General features: G+C 38.7%; 1 protein-coding gene and 1 long non-coding RNA gene across 2 annotated transcripts in view; one reads left to right on the top strand and one right to left on the bottom strand.

The window, feature by feature from the left end:
- The window catches only part of PRMT9 (protein arginine methyltransferase 9), a 38,420-nt gene extending 23,933 nt beyond the window's left edge, over nt 1-14,487 (bottom strand). Inside the window, exons 1-5 of the mRNA XM_012783756.2 lie at nt 14,089-14,487; nt 11,615-11,763; nt 3,817-4,053; nt 3,127-3,294; nt 792-894 (exon numbers count right to left, since the gene is read on the bottom strand). Of these exons, the coding sequence (XP_012639210.1) occupies nt 792-894; nt 3,127-3,294; nt 3,817-4,053; nt 11,615-11,763; nt 14,089-14,277 (846 nt within the window). The 5' untranslated portion in view covers nt 14,278-14,487. The remainder of the gene's footprint in view (nt 1-791; nt 895-3,126; nt 3,295-3,816; nt 4,054-11,614; nt 11,764-14,088) is intronic.
- A 67-nt stretch (nt 14,488-14,554) lies between these two features.
- On the top strand, nt 14,555-17,793 carry LOC142876354 (uncharacterized). Its single transcript, XR_012923241.1, has 2 exons — nt 14,555-14,785; nt 17,482-17,793. It is a non-coding gene; the product is annotated as an uncharacterized LOC142876354 (long non-coding RNA).
- The last annotated feature ends 354 nt before the right edge of the window (nt 17,794-18,147 follow it).

The following is an 18,147-nucleotide window of genomic DNA, read 5'->3' as shown; positions in this document are numbered from 1 at the left end:
AAACTTAAAAATAAGAAGTTTGAGGATTTTTTTCTTTAAGACGTATTTTCATTGCTATGTATGGGTGTACATGTATGTATTTTTTTTACAATACAAATACGAAGGAAAGTAGGAAGGGGGGAAGTGAGCTATAAGTTTACACAGAGCAAAACACTCTAGGGTAGGACTTTGAGAAACCAATATCCTACTTAAATAAATTACTCTTCATTTCAACCTTTAGCTATTTTAAATCTAAATCATTTTCTGTAAATAGTGAATTTTTATTACATGTTAAAATCTTTTCATTCATAATACGTACTATATAAACTAAATCTGTGATTGATGGGCTACAATAGAGAACTTTTTTTCTTGAGGGCTCGATGAGAGAAAAAAATACAATAGAGAATTTCAATGCAAAATATAATTTGGCAATTTTTATAAGACTTAGTCTTGGGTTCAACAGGCATCATAAAACCATACCAAGCCAGTAACCACTATACTCCCTTTTGATAATTTGCCAAAATTCCAAGCAGTGAGGGCTGTGAGACTGAAAGTACCTCCCTTTCTCAATCCTACTCTAGAGAATTCCATAGTTAGTCCCTCCACAAAGTAACCTCACTTCCTGTGAATTCCTTCCTGGAGTATCTTTTTCCTGTATACCTTATTTGATCACACAAACATACACTGCACTATGTTATTAAATGTTTTTTGCATGGATTTCTGTCCAACCACACAGCATCTACATGTTGACAATGGAAAATATATTTCATATTGCTTAGCAAATCAAATTTAAGTATTTTTACGCTGCTTACCTTTGGCTGCAAAAGTAAATGCTCCCATGCATGAATCAAACTCTCCACAATTCCTTCTCCAAATAAACCTGCATCGACAGTTTCTGTTACAACTAGGGACACTCTACAGAACGATTTTTTAAAAATATATGTAAGTGAAATATCATGCTATTATATAAAGATGTCAAGAAGAGAGAAGAGTATATTATAGAAACAGTCCATATGTAAAATTTTCTAATACATTTCATTTTTAATATCTGCCCCTGAATCTTGCTCTTCTTGTTCTCCACTGGCTCCTTTCCCTTGATTTGGTGGGGTGGGAGGTGGGGGAGACAACCTTCACTTGCTCTGTTGCCTCCTCAGGCTATTCTTTCATTGCCTAAATCCATAATAGTACATGCCCATTACTTTTATCAGACCCCTTTCTTAATGCTAAGTAACCAGATTTCTATTATCTAATACTCTGTATTTCTCTATCATCAAGGACTTCCTACTTATCAAAATGAATCCTTTCTCAGCTGGCATTTTTCTTGGTCTACAAGTAAAATTTAATGCAGGTGAGAGCCCTCCGTCTCAAAATCCAATCTGACCCTTCTATGATACTACATCATTCAAGTTTGCCTCCTAAACCTTGACTGTGCCTCTCGTCACTTCTCTTGCTTTACCCACTACCTGTGAGTTTTCACAAAATCCTAGCCCAGAGCTCTGCTCTTCTGTCCATTCTTTCTAGAAAATTGTACTCAAATATACACCAAAATAATTTCTCCCTTCTCTGAACTCCTTTAGCATTTATTACCAATATCATTCATTTGTGTAGTTAGTTTCATAAATATTCTTTATCTTCCTATCTAAACTATAGATGCCTTGAGGGCAAGAACAACTTTGATATCCCCCCAGTGCCTAAACCCAATATTATTACATATACAGAAAATATTCAATATTTATGACTGCATACATTTAGAATGTACAGGGTATTTCAAATCATCTAGTATAATATGTTGAAGTCTAGGGATGTGCTTAATTGGAATCCATATCTCCTGATTCAAAGCCAGCAGATCTTTCTACAACATTACCTAACAGAAAAATGCAGATTACATTAAGGTCACTTTGATTTATGCTATGGACTAAATTGTATCTGCCCTCCCTCCAAAAAAAAAACCTGTTGAAGCCCCAATACCCAAATGGACTACATTTGGAGATAGATACTTTTAGAAGGTAAACAGGGTCAATGAGATCATCAGGGTGGGGCTCTAATCTAATAGGATTGGTGTTCTTATAAAAGAGAACAATACTGGAGATCATTCTCTCTACACACACCGAGGCAAAGGCTATGTGAAGACATAACAAGAAGGCAGCCATTTGCGAGCCAGAAAGAAAACCTTCACAGGAAACCAAATTTGCTGATACCTTGGATCATGCACTTCCAGCCTCCAGAACTGTGAGAAAATAAGTCCATTGTTTAAGCCACCGTCTGTGATATTCTGCTATGGCAGCCTAAGTGGACCAAGGCAATTCAGAAAAGTGTTTTTTCCCTATAAAATGGGTATAATATTTGCCTTAACAATCTAATAAGACTTTCTTCATGAGAACAAATGTAGAGACTACTAAAAAGTATCAGCATTAGCAAACATAAATATTATTCTATATGGAAGACTTCTTAAAGTCATAGTTCAAATAACAATAAGAGTACAAAAAGTTCTCTTTCAATATAAATTGGATTTAAGTAAGATGAGAAGATCAACCCAAGAGAAGTAGTAAAGCAAATGCCATAAAGAAAACTCTTTCTCTAAAATGACAGTGTTGGACCAGATGATTCTTAAAGCTCTTCTAGCTCTGAAATTCCATCACCCTTGTGATATGAATCACAGTAAGATGACAAACTAAAAAGCCAATACTCAAACGATATATTCAAATAATTTATAGGGCTCAGTTCAAAATACACTGACAGCAGATACTACCAAAGCTTTCATTTTAAACAATGATATTAACACAAAATGTGATAAGTTCATTAAGTCTAATTTGTTCACGTCTTGTTTTTATGTAGCTATTGACCACACAGGATGTATTATCCATTTTTGCAAACTAGAACAATGAAATTAACATAGGTAAAGTAACCTGTTAAAGGTCAAGTTTATTTATTATATCCCTTGCCACAAATTTTCTCCAGATATTTGAATATTTTTAATAAAGAATTTGACATTGTTGTGAATATCTATCTTAAACCATCCTATATCCATATCTTTACAAAATAAGAGTTTTAGCATTTTTGTTTAGACTAGAAACTAGAAATGTATTTTGATTTTTAAAAAATAAAATAGTGAATTATAAACACTAAAATGAGTATATATTATAATACCTCTCAGGAATGTGTTTTGGAATTTCTATGTCAAGTGACTTCATATGTAAGAGTTTGATCCCTCCTTCCATCTTATTTGCTGCCACTACATCACAGGCAAGTTCATACATGGTCTTGGATAACTCACAGGCATACACAGAATGTGCTCCAGCTTTTTTAGCAAACATGCTACAAGAGAAGAAAGTGTTCCATCAAGAAAAAATAATCCACTGTATTTATTTTATTTTAATAGAATTATGATGTCTAAACATATAGTTTTTCTTTTTATTAACTAACACAACCATTATTCATTCTGCATTAAAAAAATGAACCAATATTCTTGTATAGAAACAAAACATAAAATTTATCATGACATCCACTCTAGTAAGATGACACTACTGGCATGAAGAATACCAACAGGCTTCAACTTGGACAACTAGGTTCTACCAGGATGTCAGTACAAAAGAAAATCTTAAAATTCATTATTCAAAATTTCAATAATAATCCCATATTTTTCTCAGCAGTTACATCCAGTTCTTGGTAAAATAAAAATTAGTGAAAAATACAATAATAGTTGCTTGAATAACCCTAACAAGATTATAAGAAATATTTTTAAATTCCAATGCTAAATTTTTCAGATGTGGCAAAATCTTTAGTTTACATTAGTATACATGTATATATAATTATAATTAAAACACAATTACAACAAACCTTAGTATTCCAGTTCCTGCTCCAATGTCCAAAACACTTTTGGACCCCAAACAAATCGCCTTTTGGATTGCTGCATTATAAATCATATTCCTCTTGGTGTCATTGAGCATGATAAAGTGCCAGCGTTCCACCAACCAGTTTGCAACACGATAAAAATTCTCCTTTGCATCATTGAAATCAGGGTTTAGTTTCACTGCTTTATGAAAATACCCAGCTGCTTCATCTCTAAAGCCCATTCTAGAGTAAAAAATGACAAAGACAAAATATACTCCACTATATGGTATCCATCATAGTGCCTTTGTTTATGTCACTCACCTGGCCTGGGAATCCCTTAGGAACACCCTAAATCCTTCCCAACCCAAGTGCTACCTCCTCTGGGAATAAGCAATCTATAAGGATTGCATTACTCACGATGTTCTTTCTTTTCGGAACTTCTACTATATATATGCATGCCAGGACACTAACAAGCACTTGTCTGTAAATTATTATTGTATTAAAGCATAATAAGAGAGCTCTAGTCATCCTTCATTTAAGCAGCTCACCAGAACACCAGTTCTTTCTGAAACCATACCCTCTGTAAAACATACTAACACCTATGGCCAGTAGGTGCCTCTCTGGTGTACCTGTATCTTTTCTCTGAGCAATTGAGCTGGATGGTCATCAAAAGTCAGTTGCTACCAGACCAGTTTATGCCGATTGTGCTTATTATAATTATGTATTTTAATTAAAAATTACAGAAAGTAAATAAATATGACTGCAAAATGAGAATTCTTGTGTCTAAGGACACTAATCTAAATGCTTTGGAAAAAAATCAAAGGCAAGATACACAAAAAGCCTGATACCGAATTATATGTGAGCAAATAAAAAATAAAACACAGGGAAAAACTATCAAACCACCTAGAACAGTGCTTCTCAAACCACCTGTAGTGAAGAATGTTTCCTTCCTTTTTAAAATATCTAATCTAGGCCGGGCGTGGTGGCTCATGCCTGTAATCCTAGCATTCTGGGAGGCCGAGGCGGGCGGATTGCTTGAGGTCAGGAGTTTGAAACCAGCCTGAGCAAGAGGGAAACCCCATCTCTATTCTAAATAGAAAGAAATTAATTGGCCAACTAATATATATAGAAAAAAATTAGCCAGGCATGGTGGCGCATGCCTGTAGTCCCAGCTACTCGGGAGGCTGAGGCAGCAGGATTGCTTGAGCCCAGGAGCTTGAGGTTGCTGTGAGCTAGGCTGACGCCAAGGCACTCACTCTAGCCTGGGCAACAAAGCGCAAGACTCTGTCTCAAAAAAATAAAATAAAAAATAAAATATCTAATCTTTTGTAGGCCAACACAGTTGTCCTATATATGGTTAGTATGCAGCTCACAAACATCAGATTTCAGCAACACCCAAACTGGTCTACACTCTCTTCAACATGAGAGTTCCCTAACCATATGCTTGGATTTACAGCAATGTCAAATAGCTATATACATTTGTAAATACTTATTCTCACTATGTGTACTTACCTGTCATTAACCAGTACTTTGTGGATCAACACCAACACGGGGACCACGCATTGAACACAACTGAGCTAGTAGAACCATTCTCATACATACTTCTTCACAAGCACCTTTAAGCATTCTGTCAATTTTAAAGAAACTTAATCATACTATTCAATACTATTCATTCTGGGTATGGTTAAAGCAAAAAAGACATTCTGGAACTCCAAACAGAGACCACACATTAACAAAAAGCAATGGCCCTAAGTCAAATGACAGGCACTCATGTTTTATGTTAAAATTAAAATGTGTAAGGTTTGTTATGTTATTTTTAAATTATCTTGAAGAGTTATCTTGTTCTTATTTTGCAACTATCACTGCACACAGTATAGTACCACACACATACCATGTAATCATGTTTGTAGAGAGACTAACTTAGCAATGGATATAAAGAAATGTTTCAAATACCAATGATCAATCTGTTAAATCAACACCAAACCAGCCCCTAATAATTTCCTGGGTTTGTGCTTCCCTTAGGTTTGATATTTAATACATCATCAGTTTTCTTAAACTGCAATGCTAATATAAAAAAATATATAATCCACTCAAAGTGTTTCTCATATTGAAAGACTTAACATGGATCAATAATATCAGTGAACTGTAAGAATGCCTTTCCTCTTTTAACTAGGAAAAACATTATCTTCTTGATTAGCAATATAAATATATTTTGTTTAAATCTAATACTATTGGCCAGGCGTGGTGGCTCACGCCTGTAATCCTAGCACTCTGGGAGGCCAAGACGGGCGGATTGCTCGAGGTCATGAGTTCGAAACCAGCCTGAGCGAGACCCGTCTCTACTATAAATAGAAAGAAATTAATTGGCCAACTAATATATATAGAAAAAATTATCCGGGCATGGTGGCGCATGCCTGTAGTCCCAGCCACTCAGGAGGCTGGGGCAGAAGGATTGCTTAAGACCAGGAGTTTGAGGTTGCTGTGAGCTAGGCTGACGCCACAGCACTCACTCTAGCCTGGGCAACAAAGCAAGACTCTGTCTCAAAAAAAAAAAAAAAAAAAAAAAAAAAAATCTAATACTGTTGAAATAACAAAAGGTTGTAAATTGACATTCCAGACATATTTTATTTTACAAATAAATGTCAGGAGAGGAAGTTATTGTTTACTTTGGAAATATTTTTCTCTTTAACAGTGATTTCTTTGGTGGAGCTTGAATGATACACAGTTTTTGATGAGAAAAGTAGCACAGAACAAAAAAGCTAAGAGCAAAAGCCACATTCATACTATTACAAATTCTGAATTATTAATGTTTGAATTAGAAATTTTGCTTAGGCCTGGCACAGTGGCTCACGCCTGTAATCCTGACACTTGGAAGGCAGAGGCAGGAGGATCCCTTGAGTCCAGGAGTTCCAGAGCAGCCTGAGCAAGACCGAGACCTGACTCTACAAAAAAATAGAACTAGATGGGTACAGTGGCACAAGCCTGTAGTGCCAGCTACTTGGGATACGGAGGCAGGAGAATCGCTTGAGCCTAGGAGTTTGAGGTTGCAGTGAGCTATAATGATGTCACTACTATATTCTAGCCCAGGCCACAGAATAAGACTCTATCTCCAAAAAGAAAAAGAAAAAAAAGAATGAAATTTTGCTTAGTTATATCTCCCAAAACAAATGATTGGTAACTGGTCAATAATTGGTAACTGGTCAGACTAATGTTCTACAAGAAGAGGTCACCAAAAGTTACAATCTGCCAAACATGTATATAGCTCCTCCAATTTTCTGTTAAATTGAATTTATCCTGAAACATAAATCTCAGAATGTTATCACTATATGGGTACAATCTGGGAATATAATTGAATCTTACAGAGTAACTCCCCTCACACAAACTTAACAACAAAAGAAATCTTTGAAATTAAAATGCAGATTTTTAACTAATTGAGGAGTTATTTAAAAACTCTTCTTAAGGCCGGCACGGTGGATCACGCCTGTAATCCTAGCACTTTGGGAGGCCGAGGCGGGCGGATTGCTCAAGGTCAGGAGTTCGAAACCAGCCTGAGCGAGACCTCGTCTCTACCAAAAATAGAAAGAAATTAATTGACCAACTAAAAATATATATATAAAAAAAATTAGCCAGGCATGGTGGCACATGCCTGTAGTCCCAGCTACTCGGGAGGCTGAGGCAGGAGGATCGCTTGAGCCCAGGAGATTGAGTTGTTGTGAGCTAGGCTGACGCCATGGCACTCACTCTAGCCTGGGCAACAAAGTGAGACTCTGTCTCTCAAAAAAAAAAAAAAAAAAAAAAACTTAATATAGGCCAGGTGTGGTGGCTCACACCTGTAATCCTCTGGGAGGCCCAGGCAAGAGGATCACTTGAAGTCAGGACTTCAAGACCAGCCTGAGCAAAAGCGAGACCCTATCTCTACCAAAAATAGAAAAAATTAGCTGGGCAAGGTGGTGTGCACCTGTAGTCCCTGCTACTCGGGAGGCTGAGGCAGGAGGATGGCTTGAGTCCAGGAGTTTGAGGTTGCTGTGAGCTAGGCTGACACCCTGGTACTCTAGCCCAGGCTATAGACTGCATCTCAAAAAAAAAAAAAAAAAAAACAAATTAATATAAACAAATGAGGAAAAGAATAATACTAGAGAACATTTACTGGAACATGTAAAATGATCTTTCTGCATAAAATAGGAAACCATAATAGCGTTTCCTTAAAAAGAATTCTCCCATTATTTTGCACAAAGCAGTGGGACCAGATTTATTAAAACAAATCCAAAAGAAAAATCTGGGGGGTTTACCAGTTTTTCTTTTTTTTTTTTTTTTTTTTTTGAGACAGAGTCTCGCTTTGTTATCCAGGCTAGAGTGAGTGCCGTGGCATCAGCCTAGCTCACAGCAACCTCAAACTCCTGGGCTCAAGCAATCCTCCTGCCTCAGCCTCCCACGTAGCTGGGACTACAGGCATGTGCCACCATGCCCGGCTAATTTTTTTTATATATATATCAGTTGGCCAATTAATTTCTTTCTATTTATAGTAGAGACGGGGTCTCGCTCTTGCTCAGGCTGGTTTTGAACTCCTGACCTTGAGCAATCCGCCCGCCTCGGCCTCCCAAGAGCTAGGATTACAGGCGTGAGCCACAGCGCCCGGCTCAGTTTTTCTAATTATAAAGTTTTATGGACAGTACAAAAAAAATCCCAATAAAAAAGAGATTCTTCTATAGAAAAGAAGTCATATGTCATTTACAAAAACATTTATCTACACATAAAGAATACTATAATGAGTCAATCTCACATTTTCAACTTACTGGCATTTTCAACCAAAAGCCACGTTATCTTGACAGCTACAATTTTTTTAAGAATAAGCAATTGTTAACAAAAAATTCTATACATCAAATCTCAAAATGTTTTCTCACTGAGGAGACATGCCATTTGATACTATAATAAATATTCATACATCTTACAGTGAATCACTATATAAAAGTTTACATTAATTATCACATGGAGGGGTGATATTTGTTAGGTAATGATCCATGTTCTTAAGAAAAAATTTATTTATAAGACACTGTTTTCACCATACTAAAAAAAATGTATAATAAACAATGAGTTGATTACTCAATTAATTTAATTTGTCAAAGCCAGTACAGATTACATATACTCCCTCCTCAAAGCCTAACCTTGCAAAGTCCACTGAGAAAAGGAATAGGCCCATGGGCACCAGAAACAAAACCATCAGATTGATTTTCAACAGCTAATGGGATCAAGATATAGTTAAGAGAAATTATGTGATCACTTAAGAGCTCTGTTAATAACATTAAGCTTATGTTAGCTGGATGTGATTTGAGGGGAGAAGGAGATAATTAGTGGCAAATGCATGAAAATAATGAAAAGAACATATAAAATGAGATTCATTAACTAAATTCCTAGGAATGTGAGCAACTATGACATTTCAATTTGGCAGAACCGCTCCTTCCCTACTACTCTGAAACTTTCAAATACAGAAACAATGTTAACCTTTCATTTTATTTTCTTTACTTTCTCAGAATTCTTTATGCACATGTGCCTGTGTGCAGAAAGAGTTAACATAGCAGGCCTGCCTGCTATTCTTCAAAAGGCCTGCTTACAAGATTGACCCTTGGCTGGCATTTGAAAACTTGGATTTGGGGAGAGTTCTCACTACCCTAACTGATAAGAGTAGTTCACTTTGCCTAAATTATTTATATAAATCATGTGATTTATGCTGAATACCTGCTTTTCTTCTGGGAGTCTATAATTTTGGTATGTACCAGGCAGAGGGTACCTAAGTGTACAGGTCCCAACAAAAACCCTGGGCACTGAGCCTCTAACCAGCTTCCCTGGTTGGCAACATTTCACATGTGTTGCCATAACTGGTTGCTGGGGGAATGAAGTTCATCCCGTGTGACCTGCCTGAGAGAGGATCTTTGAAGCTTGCACCTCATTTCCTCATACTTTGCCCCATGCACCTTTTCCCTTTGCTAATTTTCCTTTGTATCCATTCACAGTAATAAATCAGAGCCAAGTCTAGGACTATATGCTGAGTCCTATGAGCCCTCCTAGTAAATCAGCAAATCTGGGAGTGGTCTTGAAGATCCCTAATATAGCCCGTTACTGACAAACCTACCCTCTTGTGAAAACAGTAAATGGCCCTTTAATATTTTTCCACCAGGTGGCACAAGGGTAAGCTCTGTCAGTAGAAAGTGATGGATAAGGCTGGGCACAGTGGCTCACACCTGTAATCCCAGAACTTTGGGAGGCCAAAGCAGTACGATCTCTTAAGGCCAGGAGTTCAAGATCAGCCTGAGCAACTTAGTGAGACCCCCGTTTCTACAAAAAATGTTTTAAAAGCCAGGCATGGTGGTACCTGTCTGTATTCCTAGCTACTCAGGAGGCTGAGACAGGAAGATCATTTGAGCCCGAGGTTGAGGTTACAATGAGCTATGATTGCACCATTGTTCTCCAGCCTGGGTGATACACCTTGTCTCTGAAAAGGAGGAAAGGGTTTTGCTTCCTGATTCCAGTGGCCTCAAGGTTTCTCCAGCACCAGACTCCTGAAGTGCACGCACAGCTAACAGCAACATCCAATGGTCAGCAGCCTCCCCCAAGACCCTGAATGCTACTGGGTGGTTTTGCAATGGAGTACTTTTGGTGGGCTACTTCCTCGTGAGGCTTTCTCTGGCACCCCAAAAGGCAAAATTACAGCATGTTCCAAAAAACCGATTTACAAGTTCCCTGGCAAGGCACCACAGTGACTTCTCTGCCATCCTGTGAACCACAGCTGTTCTCTCTCCAACAAGGTCTGGATCTCAGCCCAGTGAGGGGAACTCTTCCTTGGATACTCTATCTCATCCCTAAGAGCAGTGACTATTATATAGTATATTATATAATATTAAAACTGCCAAGATACTATGTATTATATCTGCTATTTCTATATTCTTTTCTGTTCTCCTTACGTCCTAGCCAATCCTTCCTTACAGCTATCCCACTAGAGTTAATAATTCTCTATATTAAACTTTCCCTGTTCAAATTACTGTATGATTTATCCCTGATCAATAATGATAAAGAAGGCCGGGCGTGGTGGCTCACGCCTGTAATCCTAGCACTTTGGGAGGCCGAGGCGGGCGGATTGCTCAAGGTCTGGAGTTCGAAACCAGCCTGAGCGAGACCCCGTCTCTACCAAAAATAGAAATAAATTAATTGACCAACTAAAAATATATATACAAAAAATTAGCCGGGCATGGTGGCGCATGCCTGTAGTCCCAGCTACTCGGGAGGCTGAGGCAGTAGGATCGCTGAGCCCCGGAGTTTGAGGTTGCTGTGAGCCAGGCTGAGGCCACGGCACTCACTCTAGCCTGGGCAACAAAGTGAGACTCTGTCTCAAAAAAAAAAAAAAAAAAAAAAAATAATGATAAAGAATAACTCTTAGGCCGGGCGTGGTGGCTCATGCCTGTAATCCTAGCACTCTGGGAGGCAGAGGCGGGAGGATTGCTCGAGGTCAGGAGTTCGAAACCAGCCTGAGCAAGACCCTGTCTCTTCTAAAAATAGAAATTAATTGACCAACTAAAAATATATATACAAAAAAAATTAGCCGGGTATGGTGGCGCATGCCTGTAGTCCCAGCTACTCGGGAGGCTAAGGCAGTAGGATCGCTTGAGCCCAGGAGATTGAGGTTGCTGTGAGCTAGGCTGATGCCACAGCACTCACTCTAGCCCGGGCAACAAAGCAAGACACTGTCTCAAAAAAAAAAAATTAAAAAAAAGAAAAAGAACTCTTAATAAGTAATATTGAAATTGCTACAAACCTGAAGAGGTGCTCCCCCATACTATTGCAAATCACTTCATCCTCAGGAAACAGTTCCAAGGCCTGCTCATAGCAACCAAGTAAGTCTTGGATTCGATTGAGAGCATCAAGTTCTTCAGCCCATCTAAAGAGTGTATACTGAAAAGTTTCCTTTACAAACAAGAAGAAAATAATGAATTAGTTAATAACATAAAAGAATGAAAGAACAGATAACACTAGTTGAAGATTCCAGAGAATGGATCTTAATGATTGGATGATCACCTTAAATTTCATTTAGCTTTAGTAGACACTGTTTGCCAAATAAACAAATACACAAATGAATGAATGATCACCTACATGGCAATATGCAGAATTAGATAGTTTGACCATTCTCTAAACTCACTCTATTCTTAGCTGCCATATCATACTCTCCTGATTCTCCTACCTCCTTTCTGTGGGCTCCTGTGTTTTAAGAGTTTGTCCTTGGCCCTATTCTCTTTTCTCATCCATCCCCAATGAATTAATTATAACCTATATGTTAATGGAGGCTGCATCTACATCCTCACCAAGACCCTCTCTTCTGAACCTCAGATTCATAGATACAGCTTCCTATTAGTCATCTCAACCAGGTACTGGATCCTCACCCCTCAAATGTAGCTCAACTTAAATACTTCCCAATCCCTGTACAAAGAACAGCAGCTAAAACTCAAGGATGAACAACTTACATTCTTATCCTCACAGAGGCCCTATAGAGAGATATATAACATAAGATTTTTAAAAATTCTGAATGTTCTAAACTGAACCCATCACACTCCTCTCTAAGAGGATATAAAATTAAGGTACTATTCAACCTCAAATCCCAAAGTCACCTTTTAATGGTACTTTAACTCCACATACAATGTTTCAAAACTAGCCCATGCTCTCTCAATGCTGTCACTTCTTCTCCATTCCCATTGTTACAACCTAATCTGGCCTTGTAACCACTTGTTGGACTACAGCAATAACAGCCTTCTAACTGTCCTCTTACACCAATCTCATCCCCCTCCACACCTTCTCTGTACTGCAACACTGGGGAAAGAGGAAAGGCTTGTCATTCCAGCTTTATCATGAAAACATTTTAAATCATCTTCACATATTTTACACAGAAGAGCTGAAACTTGAATCTTAATGGAGTTTACCAGACAGACAAGGATAAGCAAGGAGATTCTAGGATGAAGAAAAAACACAGATTATATAAAAGGGATCAGGGCATATACAAAGTAAATAGCTTGGTGTGGCTGGAGTCTGGGTTTGGGGAATAAAGTAGCAGGAAATGAGACTTTTACAAAGGGCCTGTGCAAAGAAATAGACTTCGATCTGCAGGAAACAAAACTACTTACTGAACCCTACTGAATGTCAGGCATTGCACTACAAATTTTAGATATACTTTTAATATGCACTAAATATCTTTAAAAGAGGCAGTAACCCTTTTTTTACAGAAGAGGAAATAAGAAGCAAAGAACTGAGTTGAAAGAGCACTTGGGTTGATCCATTTTTCTACTGCTGCCTACCTAGAGAAGCAAACTGTTATTTTAACATATTATCATCTCCACCTGAAGGAAGCCAACTAGTCCTGAAATTTACAGTAAATTTCTGTGAACTACAAAGATGCTACTGACATCTAGTGGGTAGAGGTCAGGGACGCTGGTAAACACCATACAACGCACAGGACAGCCCCCAAAACAAAGAATTATCCAGTCCAAAATGTAAACAGTGCTGAGGTTGAGAAACCCTCAGTTAAATAAAGCAAAATAGCTTATGGCTGAAAACTGAAAGCAAATTTAAATCTTTTTTCGAAATTAGATTCTAAAATTACTTGAAAAAAACATACATTTCAACACGATAATTTTGCAAATAATCCAATAATTAAAACTTACAGAATGCATCATCAAATGACCATGACTTCAAGCTAACTGCAAATTTCATTCAACTACAGAGACCACATTTCTTCTACACACAGTAGGGATAAATACAAAGGCCCAGAGGCAGGAACACGATTAAATTACATATAAAGAGAGGGAGAGGATCACCAGGGACTTCATTTGCAATTCAAAGGCCTTTAGAATTTTAAGTGAGATGGAAGTTTTGACAAAGAGAAGTGACGTCATTTGACTTTATTAGAAAAAAGCTGTCTCCGTCGAGATAAACTGCAGGTGAGACCGCAGCTGAGGGCCTATTGCAACAGTCGGCAGATGACTGAGACTTGAACCAGGATAGCAAAAAAAGAGAGTGGTAAGAAGTGGGAAGTTTCTAGACATTCGAAGGTGATGCCGACAGGATTTTCTGCTGGGCTGGACGTGAGTATAAATAAAAGAAAGGAATCAAAGGTGAACAGTAAATATTAACAGCACCCACCAGCCAGGCGCCCTAACGCCACCCCTCCCCGCCCAATTTTTTTATTTTTAACAAGAATGTTGGATCTGCCCGCAAGTGAGAGGGGAAAAAAAAGGCGCTCACCTTCACGGTGTCTTTCAGCTCCGGCGCGAGGCTGAGCACAAGGAGGTAATGGGCATAGGCGGTGCCGAAGTCCTGGACGCCCAGACAGTGCTCTGCGCTCTGCAAGGACTGCGACACCAGCTCGTCCCGGCCGGCGGCCCCGGCGCCACCGCCAGCTTCCCGGCGGGGCCTGGCTCGCGAGCTCGACATGATAGTCACCTCTTGTACGGCCAAAGCGAAGATGTTTTCGTGAACGGAACGAGAAAACTGTCTCGAGGCTACACGTCCACGTGACTGGCAACTGCTGCAGAGCCAGCCCGAGAAAGTTATCCCTCGGCGGCGGCAAAGCGCGCCCACCTCGACCCAGCGGAAGCTCCGCCCTCTCCCGGTAGGGCGGGCAGCGCAGCCTGCGGCGCACACCCAGCAACAGCAGACACTGGGGCGGCGCACGCTGTAAACGTCAGCGCGCCCGACGACGGCACGTAGGCGCCGGCTCACTCGGAGGAGGGTGCGGCGCAGGGTGGCTACTGCGCATGCGCCTAGGAGAGTACCTACGACAGGACCCTGTGAGACCCTCTCGCCCTTTTTTCTCCCCGGACTGGAACTACAGCTTTGTCTCATTCTTCTCTCGTCCTCCCGGAATGTGTGGCTTAGACTACAAGACCATGCTGTGCAGTCCCAGGCAGCGCGATTGCACTCGCCCGTGAGGGACAGTCAGGTATTTGTAGGGATGCTTAAAGGCTTTTTCGATCGTGATGCACCAAATCTCTAAATCTCAAGCCTGGAAAGAATCCAGAGATAACAGAAGTATCTTAGATATGGTATAGGAAATGCTTTCACAAGCAGTGTTTTAAATCATTCTCACAAAACATTGTGAGGTGTACCTTTGGATCACACTCATCTTAATGATAGAAAAGGTGACATCCTGAGAAGTGACTTGCTCAAGGTCACACAGCCAGTTAGTAGCATGGGCATAGCTCAAATGCAAGTTCCCTTACCACCTACCTGTTCAGTTGTTTTAAGATGAGCTTTGGGTTTATTTCAGTGTTCGGTGTTTTGCCACTGTTTTGTGGTTATACTAATACATAGAAAAAGTTTCTCTGCATTAAAGTGTAGCCCCTAAAGTATAGATTCAAACCTTTAAAAGAGAGGGAGGCAATGGAATGACAGCTGAAAGAAATTATTTTTGTCCCCATTTTCAAATACATTAATGATGACTTACTTAATTAAAAAGGAACAAAAGAATAGAGCATTTTGCTATCAAACTAATAAACTTTGGGAACTCTTCCAGTTCTCAAAAAAACCTACCATTTGCATGCCTTTTTGCTTTCTCCTTTGGTCCAATAATAAACCACCCTTCCTTTTGAGAATCTACCTTTGTAAATCCTAATCAGTTCTACGGGTTCTATAGGTTATATAACCTGTTCCCCTAATCAGAAAGTTCCTCAAAGGCAGGAGCTATTCTTAACCATTTTTGTAAACTTTACACCTAGCAGAATATGGCACAAAGTAAGGACTTAGATGTGTTTTTTTAATTTAATGAAAAATAAATCTTCCACTCCTAGATTTTTCACGTAGACTTTCCCAACTATTCATGTCCTTATTTGTCTCCCATCCTTAATTGCTACTTTCTATACAAAGCAAGTTAAGGCTTAACTATATGACATTTCCCTTACAAGATTAAAACACCTAAAGCTAAGGACTCTCTATTACTAGTAGGAGCAGTAGAACATGAAAAAGCCTTTGGACTTAAAAAAGAAAAAGTCTATTCTTGGTCCTTTCTAGCACATCTAATAACCCTTAAGATTTATTATTTGTTAAAAGGCCTATTAAAGCTACCTTTCCTTCATCACAGATCACTATAACCATCAAAAGAGAGAATATATTTTTAAAAAATTATATATAGGATATACATATATAGTTCATGCTATTGTTAATATTATCTAGAATCATTTAAAAATTATCTAGATTATTAAAATAAAACTGAAGTTACTAGCTGGGCATGGTGGCTCACGCCTGTAATCCTAGCACTTTGGGAGGCAAAGGCAAGAGGATTGCTTGAGCTCAGGAGTTCGAGACCAGCTTGAGCAAGAGTGAGACCCTGTCTCTACTATAAATAGAAAGAAATTAGCCAAACAACTAAAAATAGAAAAAAAAATTAGCAAGGCACAGTGGCACATGCCTGTAGTCCCAGCTACTCAGGAGGCTAAGGCAAGAGGACGCTTGAGCCCACAAGTTTGAGGTTGCTGTGAACTAGGCTGACGCCATGGCACTCTAGGCAAAAGAGTGAGACTCTGTCTCAAAACAAAAAAAACTTAAGTTACTAACACCTGTAAGCATTTGATTAGAAGTATATGCAATCCATATCCTTTAGGAGTCAAATGTACACTCCTCTCTTCAGAGGTTGCTTAAAAAAAAGAGTCAAACGTAGAACTGGCTGAAATCTTTTCGCAGAAAGCAGAAGGAAACCTCTCAACCTTTCTTTCTAGAGATTTGGGTTGGAGGGAAGTTGCTTAGGCTTACTTCATCATCCTAGTCACCTGTGGGAGTGCCTGCTTCAGCTGAATTACCTCACTTTACAAATTATCTGATATTCGAGAGCATACTTTCCTCTTCAACAAGGGCAGAGTTTCTTTTCTTTTGCTTTGCTTTGTTTTGTTTTTTGGTCCGTTTGGTACATTAAGATAACATGAGTACCTAAAACACTGCATGAAGCTTAGACTGCATGAAGCTTAAAGTGGATATATTTCTATCAAGTCAATATAAGCCAAGAGATGGAGGAGGGACTTGGCAGGAAGTGGAGAGAGGGGAGAGAAGAAACGAAAGAAGCAAACTTCATCATCACCTAAAGAATGGGGCAGTGACTACTGCTAAAAAGGATGTTTCCTGCCCCTTGCAAAATACTTCACATAACTTTGGGAGCTACCAGGTCTCACTAAAATGCACAAGTTATTTGCATTTGTTTATAGTTTAAAGACATTCTTTACGTGGGGTAGGCCATTTGAAAAAAAATGGAATGACACAAATAACATGGAACATCTGGTCATTTTAAGAAATAGGAATAGAAAATATATTTTGGTTACTATTTTCTTTTCCTTTATTCAATCATGATTGAGAATGAGAATTACTCAAGATTGTTCTTTATTGAAGTTTAACTGTATTTATTGTAATTACTGATCAGTCCTTTTGAAAGAGTGCTGTATTCCATTACAGAGTACCCAGAAGTACAATGCAAAACAAAGGCAGATGTAGATTTTACTTCTTTATCCTTAAAGGTTTCATTTAAAATATTGAAGCCATCAATTCTTTGTTCACAACAGCCTTCCCCCCACCCCCACAACAAAAACTGTTATCTTTATCTTCAAGAGTCTATTTGATTCCTTCACTTACACATTCTTTTTCATCCTCTTTCAGGGTTCCAAGAAAAACCTCAATGATGTAGAAAACCACTGCTGCCTCGAAGGCAGGTTTCAATGTGGTCATATTTCATCATATTCTGGGCAGCTGGTCAACAAGCCACACATGCCAAACAAGGAAGTAAAACCAGCTGAAGGGCTCTCAGCCACCTTTCCAATGTGCAAAAGTTAAAGGTTAGGGGGGATGGGGGGAAAGTGTATAACAAGAGATAAATAGCTTGCTGGACACAAAGTATCCTGTGTTTATGAATATGGAGGCTCATATCTTTTTAGTTTGTTTTATTTTTGGATTAAAGCCTTGTTCTCAACTCTCTGTGCATTTTAATATCATTTGGGCAACTTTTAAACAATGTCAATGCCTGGACCTTATCACCCAAAATGCTGACTTAATTGGTTTGGGGTGGGGAAGGGCATGAGTATTTTTAAAAGCTTCCTGGATGGAAAAAAAAATAAAAGCTTCCTGGATGAATCTGATGTCTATGCTAGGGGTGGGAAGTATGGGGCAAGTTTGGATTAGAGGTTGTTAGAATATTCGAGGTATTTAGAATATATGATATAAGGTATAAATCCAAGGTAGGGAGTAGAAATATAGTTTGTTTATGATTTTACAAGAATTGGGAAGATTCTCTGAACTGAATTCTTTTAAACTAAAGTGATTGTTATA

Source organism: Microcebus murinus, chromosome 15, assembly GCF_040939455.1.
Source record: "Microcebus murinus isolate Inina chromosome 15, M.murinus_Inina_mat1.0, whole genome shotgun sequence".
In the NCBI taxonomy this organism is placed as follows: domain Eukaryota; kingdom Metazoa; phylum Chordata; class Mammalia; order Primates; family Cheirogaleidae; genus Microcebus; species Microcebus murinus.
The sequence above is the reverse complement of the archived record's forward strand: the minus strand, read 5'-3'. Positions and strand labels throughout refer to the sequence as shown.